This window comes from Engraulis encrasicolus, chromosome 18 (genome assembly GCF_034702125.1).
Source record: "Engraulis encrasicolus isolate BLACKSEA-1 chromosome 18, IST_EnEncr_1.0, whole genome shotgun sequence".
NCBI lineage: Eukaryota > Metazoa > Chordata > Actinopteri > Clupeiformes > Engraulidae > Engraulis > Engraulis encrasicolus.
This window is the reverse complement of record NC_085874.1, coordinates 49,238,134-49,247,990: the sequence shown is the minus strand read 5'-3', so window position 1 is coordinate 49,247,990 and position 9,857 is coordinate 49,238,134. Positions and strand designations below refer to the sequence as shown.

At 42.0% G+C, this 9,857-nt stretch overlaps 1 protein-coding gene across 1 annotated transcript in view; it reads left to right on the top strand.

Annotated features, from left to right (window-relative positions):
* Window positions 1-206: 206 nt before the first annotated feature.
* The window catches only part of arhgap18 (Rho GTPase activating protein 18), a 35,644-nt gene continuing 25,993 nt past the window's right edge, over window positions 207-9,857 (top strand). Inside the window, exons 1-2 of the mRNA XM_063222224.1 lie at window positions 207-210; window positions 3,562-3,836. Coding sequence (XP_063078294.1) covers window positions 207-210; window positions 3,562-3,836 — 279 coding nt within the window. The remainder of the gene's footprint in view (window positions 211-3,561; window positions 3,837-9,857) is intronic.

The window sequence follows — 9,857 nt, the reverse complement described above, 5'->3', positions numbered from 1 at the left end:
GTACAGTTGGCAATTGCTGTAATCTTAACCGCAATGTATCAGTTCCCTGTAACTGAGTTGTGACATCATCTTTTTTGTTTTGTTTTGGGGGCTTTTTGTGCCTTTTTTATGACAGGACAGTGTGAGAGGAGACAGGAAATGAGCAGCAGATAGATATGGGGGTAGGGCTGGGAAATGACCCAGTCTGGACTTGTAACGGGGTCCCCATGGGCAAGTCCAATTGTGGGGGGGTTAGCGCGCTGCTCCACAGCCCCCCCAGACCCCCCCCCGTGACATCATCTTTCAAGCTAAGTCTACGGTCCTTCTGTGCTGAGATGGCCGCCGTTTAAAGGGGTATGCCACTATTTTGGGGCTTAATACAGTTCAAATCGTTGGCCAGGGTTTATAAAGGTGGTAAAGTGTCTTACTTTTCATGTAAGCCGTTGTCTTGCTTTAAGACAAGTTAAAAGAGGGAGTATGTCGCTAAGCTAGTGAAAGTCAATGGACCCGTGTAGCATGCCCCTCTGCAATGGTGCTGTGGTAGTGGCCAGGGTTGCTGACAACATTTGCCGGGGCCTGCATGGGACAAAAGTCATCTGAAAGGGCCCCTAACCTGCCAAGTAAATTTTGCCCCAGTCCTACCCCCAGTCCCACGCCCTCTACCTGTGCCCTCTACCTGTGCCCTCTACCTGTGCCCTCTACCTGTGCCCTCTACCTGTGCCCTCTACCTGTGCCCCAGACAACTGACCCACTTGTCCTCCCCTGTCTGCTTCCCTGGTAGTGGCAGTAAAGGGCCGTACACACACGTCGCTACTAGTTACTCGCTCAGCGAATGAAGTCAATAGAATGTCGATGTGTTCCAGCGAGACTCGCAGGCGAGTAGGCGAGCACTGTACAAGCGATGCGATGTGGGCGGATCCCGAGTTGAAAATATTTTATCTTCGAGCGAGGCGAGTAAGCGAGTAACCAATTGGAATGCAGAGTTCGGTACTTCTCGCCAGTTCATTGGCAGTTAAAGCCGCGGGAACTTTCAGTGAACGTTCCATGAAAGAGTGGCGAGTAGGCGAGCAGGCGAAAAGCTAGCTTTGTGTGTGTAAGCCGCTTAATGCTGTGACACTCTGGTGCTAAGCTTACTGTACTGTTTATAACTCAATGCCATTTCAGTTGTTGGCTTAACGCCGCAAAGTGACTCAGGAGATTCTGTATCCGCCCGATACATTACATTACATTACATTACACTCAGCTGACGCTTTCATTTATTGGCTTAACGCCGCAAAGTGACTCAGGGGATTCTGTATCCGCCCGATATATTGCATTACATTACATTGCACTGCACTTAGCTGACGCTTTCATTTATTCAAAGCGACTTACAGTTACTATTTTTGCAGGGTATTGGTTACAGGCCCTGGAGCAATGTGGGGTTAGGTGCCTTGCTCAAGGGCACTTCCGCCATGGAAGGAGATGTAGGGAGAGGTCAGGGAGGATTCGAACCTACAACCCCTAGATTGAAAGACCAACTCTCTAAACACTAGGCCACGGCTGCCCCGACTGCCCGATAGTAAATATACAGTCCAGTGTTGCCCACAGAATATTCATTGGTCAAGGTGATGGAATAGCTGGTATCAGTCTGTGGTGTACTTTACATATGTATATGAAATGTGAAGCATGAAGCCCCTTAAAGGGACACTGTGTGAGATTTTTAGTTTTTTATTTCCAGGATTCCTGCTACCCATTCACTAATGTTACCTTTTTCATGAATATTAACCACCACCATGAAATTGTAAGTATTCATTATGTCTGGAAAAATTGCACTTTTCATACATGAAAAGGGGGATCTTCTCCATGGTCCGCCATTTTGAATTTCCAGAAATAGCCATTTTTAGCTGCAAAAATGACTGTACTTGGGCCATACTAGAAAATATTTGTTAATTACTTAGTAAACTACTTTCATGTAGGCCTAAATATCAAATTTGGCGATAGCCAACCCAGTTTCAATGAGCAGCATAGTTGCAGTACCTTTTTTGACCATTTCCTGAACAGTGTCCCTTTGAAGTATACACACTTTGGTGAAGAAACTGTAGAAATTACATTAACAACACAAGATCTTTTCAAGGGACCTAGTCAAGGGGGTAGGTGTCTGGTGTCAATGTGGCTACCTTAGCAAAAAAGTTCTGGGGGAAATCTTTGTACCCCTGAAGTGCCAGAATCAAAGTAAAAAAGTAAAAAGTATGAAAAAACACAACAACTCCTTTTTATGTTTTGTTTTTGTGTTCAAAGCGGCGCCACGGCAAACCCACCTCCGCTCTTTGAGTTGTTTGGCCGTTCAGGATGCAGCTGTGGCTCAATGTGTAAGGAAGGTCAAAGGTCACAGAGCAGAGGGTAGTGAGGTCACACTTGTCCAGTAGGAAACATGTGGGCAGGGAGCGAATGGCACTCTGCACCAGTGTTAATTTTGTCGACTAGACTAAGACTAAATATATTAGTCGACTAACCTTTTGAGAGTTTAATCGACTAAATTCTGACTAACAAAAATGATCTGTGAAAGACTAAAACGAGACTAAAATGTTGAGGACTTTAAGTCGACTAAATAATGACTAAACAAAAATGATTTGTGAAAGACTAAAAGTGACTAAGACTAAGAACTAACTTTTAGTCGACTAAATTCTGACTAACAAAAATGATTTGTGAAAGACTAAAAATGACCAAGACGTAGACTTTTTTGGGGGGATCAGACATAAATTGGTACAACCACAACTAAAAGATATAAATTAATTGTTAATTGGTAATTAACCTTTAAAGGGACACTATGGGATTTAAAAAATGATTAATTACAGCTGAATCCATCCACCGATTTTACTTTTAGCAGACTGACCCTAACGAATATTGGGGGAGAAGCTTCTCTTACAAAACAAAAATCCCTTTACGAATACGTAGCACCAGCGACATATTCACATTTGTATGCACTATTGATTCCTTTACCAGAATGGCAATAACCAAGTCTCAGTGCATTACTAAAGGCCTTGTGTTTTATTGTATTGTGACTTAAACTAAAGACTAAAATGTTTAGACTAAAACTAGACAAAAATGTTGAGGACTTTTAGTCGACTAAATAATGACTAAACAAAAATTATTTGTGAAAGACTAAAACTAGACAAAAATGTTTAGGAATTTTAGTCGACTAAATAATAACTAAACAAAAATGATTTTTGAAAGACTAAAAGCGACGAAGACTAAGAATGGACTTTGACACAAGACTAAGACTAAGACTAAATAAAAAAATGGATGACAAAATGGCTGCCATGGTCGTCTTGAGCATTGCGCCTGCAACCTTATTTCTGAAAAGAAGGCGCCGGCCAATATTATTCTTGGGTGCCTTTGGCGTGCCCCCTCGAAAGAATCATCCTTGATGTGCCTTACTCTCCTCCTTCCTCCCTTCACTCCCTCAGTCCTTGACAAAGTGCGTTAAGCTTACCGGTAACTAAGACCCTCAGACTGATTTGAGTTTGTCTTTTTTACGTAATAAAATAAAAAATATAGCAATTTTAACATCAACTCATGTCTTTTCTCCCTCCCGTCCTGCAGAGGGCGAGCATGAGGAGGCCTGGCTGACGGAGGCCGGGCTGGCCAACCTGTTCCAGGAGTCGGTGGCGGAGGACTCGGACGCCTCGGAGGACTCCAAGGTCATGCTGTCGACCTTGACCCGCACGCAGGCGGCCGCCGTGGAGAAGCGCGTGGAGCTGCTGAAACAGACGCTGCGCAAGCGCAACAAGCAGTACCACGCGCCCGACGTCAGGGAGATCTTCAAGCCGCCGCCCACGACAGCCTCGACGGGGGACGACTCAGACCGCACACAACAGGTGAGCTAAGGATGCAGTCATCATCATGTGTGTCTTGCCTTGTTGTGATAATGTGATTGTACATGTTTTTGTATGTCTTAGTAGGATTCTGTTGCTGCTCCAATTTGTGACTTGTGTTGGTAACAATAGTGCATGTATTGTCTATGTTTTTAATGTGTGTTTCTTTTTAGCTCCCTTCCCAGGGACCACAGATGTAAACTAGCTTTTAGCTAACTCTGTTACTAGATTCTGTCTTGTACATGGTCCCTGTCAAATAAGCAATAAACTAAACTAAACTAGTTTTTAATATGTAGAAACATCACAGTAGGGGCGGGCTGATTGGAATGAAATAATTTGGGCATGTAATTTGGGACGCATGTAGCCTTTATAATATGATGTGTAAGCAACTAAGCAAAACAACATTCAAGCATCATGCCGCTACACTGCATCATCCCAACTTGTCACTACCCTTGACCAGACTGCAATTTTGGATGTCTAAGCTATGCCCTCTGAGTCAAAATGTGACGTGCGCTTCAAAGATGCCTCCCTCTGGCAGCATACTGACGGTCAGGGTTAGGGAAAGATCTAGGTTTAGGCCACCTAGTCAACATGCGACGTGGCAGGTATGCCCTCAACGTCAAAAATTGCAGTCTGGTGAAAAGTAGTCAGAAATTGACAAGATGGGATGAGACTGTGTTGCATGCCAACAGAGTTGCAGCACAAACCCACACCCACAGGTGTCATTTAGTTAAGAAAATGAGGACTCACTGCAGGCTCTTCTATTAGATGATTTACTTCTGCCACAAGGTCAACTTTGCCTGGTTTACTGCAGAGCCACGTTCTTAAAAAAACAAAACAAAACAAAACAAAAAACAGTTCAGCCACATGTAGTTTTTACACAACATCAAGAAACCCACATTTCAAAATAATGCTATGAAGTAATGTATAATACAGAAGTAATACGTAGTTAGACAGTAGAGAGAAAAAACAATAGGTAGCTGAAGTACTATACTGATAATAAGTAAGGGCCAATATGAGAGTTAGTAGGACACCCCCCCCCCCATTATTTGAAATCATGAATTGGCTTAAATGTGAGTGTTAAAAGTCAATCAATAATGAAATGTACTAAGTTCTTAAAATAGAAATAAGAGGAAACATGACAGCGATGAGTTTTCCTGGCCCTTAGCCAAATCACAAATTAGCACCAAAGTGACAGTGAATACCAGATCTCTGATGATACACACAGTGAGGACTGCCCTTCCCTTGTCAGTATGGACATCTTCCCGCTCATTATGACAATGATAAAATCTCAAGTTGAATGTATTAAAGGACCAGTTCAGTCAATGTTAATATGCTGTTGTATTGCTCAAGCTACCCTTGACTTGTCAGTACCCAGTGATGCCACATTTATCGGCTAAGCCCTTTCCGAGATATGAGCTATTCTAATGGGGGCAGCGTTTGTTTACACTTAAATAAAAATGAACATAGGCCTACTCCAAATATTTTCCCAAAAGGTACCGCTGTTTGCTAGTTGTCTGGTGATGTTGTATAACCTTTCGGATGTTTTTGAGAATAAATAAAAATGTTTTTTTGAAATGTAAACAATACGCTGCCCCATTACAATGATCAAGATCTCGGAAAAAGGAAGAAGAAGAAAAAAAAACTCATGTACAGACAAGTCTAGAGTAGTGGGAGCATTACAACTGCATGTTGAAATTGACTGAACTGGTCCTTTAAAGCCCTGTATTACTAGATCTTAGTCTTAGATAAGGATTCTCACTAAGTGCCACCTGACTACGGAAAAGGATGCATTCAGTAAGGACAGCATTCACAGTAGGGGTCGACCGATACAGGTTTTTTAATGGCCGATGCGATACCGATTATTTTTTCATCACCCTTGGCTGATACCCGATTTCAGATAGCCGATATTTGGGGCAGATATGGGTTAAAAAAAAGGTTAAAAAAATGTCAAATATTCCATGTCTCAAGTTAAAAATAAACATTCCTTTAACATTATCAAATTGAGGTAGAACTTGTAACATTTAAACACCCACTCTAACAATCAAGTAATGTCTAACAATCAAGTTATACAAAAATAAAGTGTCTTGGTGCTTTTAAAAAAAATGACATTAGCTAATAAATATTGTGTATTGGACAAAACCACACGCGCATTTGCCGATACGATACACTTAAAAAGTGCAAATATCGGCCTGATACCGATACCGATATATATATCAGTCTATCCTTAATTCACAGTATCTTTTTTTTTTTTTTTACCAGAGAGTAGAGACTGTTCATACGGGCTTTTTCTACTGGAATCCATGTGACATAAGGTTCTAAGCAGCAATGCTATGGCAGCCATGCCCCTTTAGGAGATTTGGAGAATGAATGGAGTTCAATACATAGTCATGCCCCTTTAGGAGACTTGGAGAATGAATGGAGTTCAATACATAGTCATGCCCCTTTAGGAGATTTGGAGAATGAATGGAGTTAAAAGGAAAGTTGTCCCACCCACTGGACTTGATCTCACTCCGCTGCACTGGTGACACATGGGGTGCATCCCAATATGTGACCTTGCCTCCTCCACTTGTGCTTGTCTCCTCGTCCCGCCTCCTGGCCCCTCCTCCGTGGAGAAAACAATAAAGTTTTCCAGCCGTCAGCCTCGCCACAACAACTTTTGAGGGACTGTTTTTCATTCACCATCCCAATTGCAAATGAGAAAAAGACTTTACAATTGAGCTTTTGCAATATATTGAAATATAATGCTGCTGTCAGTGATGTCATCATGACGAAAAGCAAGTGGAGGAGGCAAGTGGAGGAGGCAAGGTCACATATTGGGATGCACCCATGGTATGATTAAGCTTGGTTACCATATTGGACATCAACAGCTTTGGCCTTTGCACTCGTTGGCTCTTGTCAGCGATTAGGTCAGAGTTGTTCACTAAGGAAAAACAAAGCTCTCTCTTCATACAGAGAGACAGATTAAACAAACAAAAAACAGCAGAAAAAATAATAATAGTTAATGAATACAAATAAAAAGATACCAATATAATAGTAATAGAGAAACGAGGAGTTTCAGGAAAGAAGTAATGGCTTGGAGATTTTTGACAAGTACAGATATACGTACGTAGGTAGTTATTAGTTAACCGCAGCCACATGTCGAGTGCAGTGGGGTCAGGTAAAGTCGCTTAGTCAATCCTAATCAAATGAGCACTTTCAACTTTGCGAGCTTTGAAAATGTCTCAACGAATAATTGATGAAGTCCTGTTTACCTTACCAGTCAGCTACGCAGCTCATTTTGGGTATTTTTTAGAGATGCACAGGATCCAAGATCCGGTTCCGGATCCGGCAGTATAATAGGGTTTTTAACAGGATCTGGATCCGACAGGATCTTAAGCAGTGGATCCGGTATCCGGCAGTTACCTAAAAATCAGGATCTGGTGCATCTCAAGCCTAGGTTTTTCAGTCAGTCTTTCACAACCCCAATTGCTGCATGGAGTGAAAGCCCTTTGGAAGCGGCCATTGCAGGCAGTGTGGCAGTAAGCCAATGAGTCTAAAAAATAGTTTGAGCCAACCTAATAAAAAGGGCCCACGTGTGCGAGTAGGCTATGTGTTTCAACCCTTTCGTAGGATCTGGTATCCGGTTCCGGATCCAGCATGATCTTAACCCTTTTACTGCCGTCGTCGCAAAATTGCGACAGGTCGCGGTATTGAATTAGGTGGGCTGTCACGTCGAATAGAGTGTAAAATCTTGTCCATACTCCTTTCCACTGGGTGGCAGACATGTGGTACTTCAATCCTTTCTAAGAATTTCGACCCCTCTTAGTGCATTTTTTTCGAGTAATTTCCATCTGAAAACCCAGACGCGGAAGTTGCGTTGCAAGTCACTATTTCAAAACAAAGGAGGATCGGCGTTGTGAGATTGTGCACATAATTTCCTCTAATTCAAGCCCAAATACATTCTAAATGCAATTTGTCTTTGTGGTTTATGTTTAGTGACATTATATTTTCTCACAAGTTGATTGTATATGTGTAGACATTTATAATATGGCCTTAGACAATGCGTCTCCTATTGCTAGCTTAGCCGTGGCTACAGAGAAGAACAGCCAATTCGAATAGGCAGTGAAATAGATCCCCTTGCCAAACACAGGGAAACATCGCGTCAGTTTTACATACATAAACAGTTTTACAAACATAACTGATCCTAACCATAACTCAATGGAAAGTTTCGGGATTGAGAGAAGAGGTTTGTTTGGAGACTTCATTAGGTAGGGGAGTTCCCATTTGAACACACGCGATGCGAAGGCGAAGCCCTGTTCCAGGCGAGCTGAACGCATGCGACTGGTTTCATTCACTGAATAAATCTGAAGCAAGTTGGCCTGCCCCCAGACGACAACTTGTCATGATGTTTTGTGTGCAATGCAATTGCGTATTTCGCCCCTCAAGTAATTGCAGCCATTATTATAAGAAAAAAGATGTTGCTGCTGAGATTGCAACACAGACGATCAATCGGCTGTTTGGGACCTCCCCTGTCAAACACAGAAACACGGTGTAGACCTAGGAAACATGATCCTGAACACAAACTAATGAACATTTGCGGGGTTGTGAGAATGTGTTTGCTTGCGACTTGTAAATGGTTACGGGCGATTTCCTTAGAACATGCGAGAAGCGTTTATTGTCATCCAAACCCACAGGGCGATATGCGTAATTTCACTGAATAAACCTCTAAATAGGCAACCACTATTTCTATGTCGTGCGTTTTATATGCAATACAATGCCATATGTCGCCCCTAAAGTGATTGCAGTCATCATGTGTTCATCGAAATAGGCTATATTTCACTTGGTGGTGAACTTTGACGTGCGTCTTCCCCTAAGCTGGAGTAGGCAAAAAAGCTAAAACATAAAGATAACGTATGTCATTTCCCTCTGTGAAAGACCGTAAGGAAAACCACTGCTACAAAAAGTAATGGATTATCCTGTTAGACGTTGTACATCCCGTAGAAATTCGATACATGGCTTGGGGAAATATCCGCGTTTTTTTTTTTTTTTTTTTTTTTTTTTACCGTTGCGCACGGCGAAATGAAGACGCATACCCTATAACACGAATATTTTAGACTTGTTGAAAACTGGGCTGGTCGCCGTGGTTGGACTGTCTTTATTAGAGTTTGTCATGTCACTAAAGCAGCATGGAAGAGGGGGCGGAACCGGAGAGACTGGAGAGGAAAGCGCTGCGCTATGCGTGAGGGGAGATGGTGCCGCTTCTAATCGCCTTCAGATAGCCGACTTTAGGTGTTACTTATAAAGTAAAGGCCTACTATAACGTGACAACGTCGGCCTAATTGGGCTGTGTGTACTTTCGATCCATGTCTGTATGCCTAACAGTAGCCTATGATGCCAAAATGAATAGAAGCAGTTTATAAGTCAATAGAGCTGAGATAACAGGAGAGGTGATGCTGATTTGCTCCGCCTCTCCACCCCTTTTCCTGAAACTGATTTCACAAGGGTACACCTCATGATACAAATTAGGCCTTTTTTATGCCCATTATCTTGACACTGTGCCCATTAGTTCTGTGAAAAGTGACAATCTGTAACATTCATTCACTGAGCTATGCTGATGATCATCCAGGATGATCCTATGCATACAGGGGTCATTGCCCCTGCGCCTTATCCAAATGGCCTACAGTAGCCTATATAGGTCACAGGTGTAGTAAAATAGGCTATATAGGCATATATGTGTACTGAATATGTGTGCTTACCCTGTCTGAGAAAGGTTTTCACAGACTAAAAAGTCACAGGTAGATGCAAACACTTTTGGCACTCCAGGCAACAACCTCCCAGTTATTCCGTTTCTTGCTAGTTATTATTATTACAATATTAGTTACAATATTTACTATATGTTAGGCTTAAAACTACTTTTCATATATGTGCACAACATGACAGTAATGGGATGCCACATATTTCTAAATAAATTCAATAATCTATTGAAAATCTATTGAAAATTATCAATATTTTCCATTACTAATTAAAAATTCAAAATGGCCG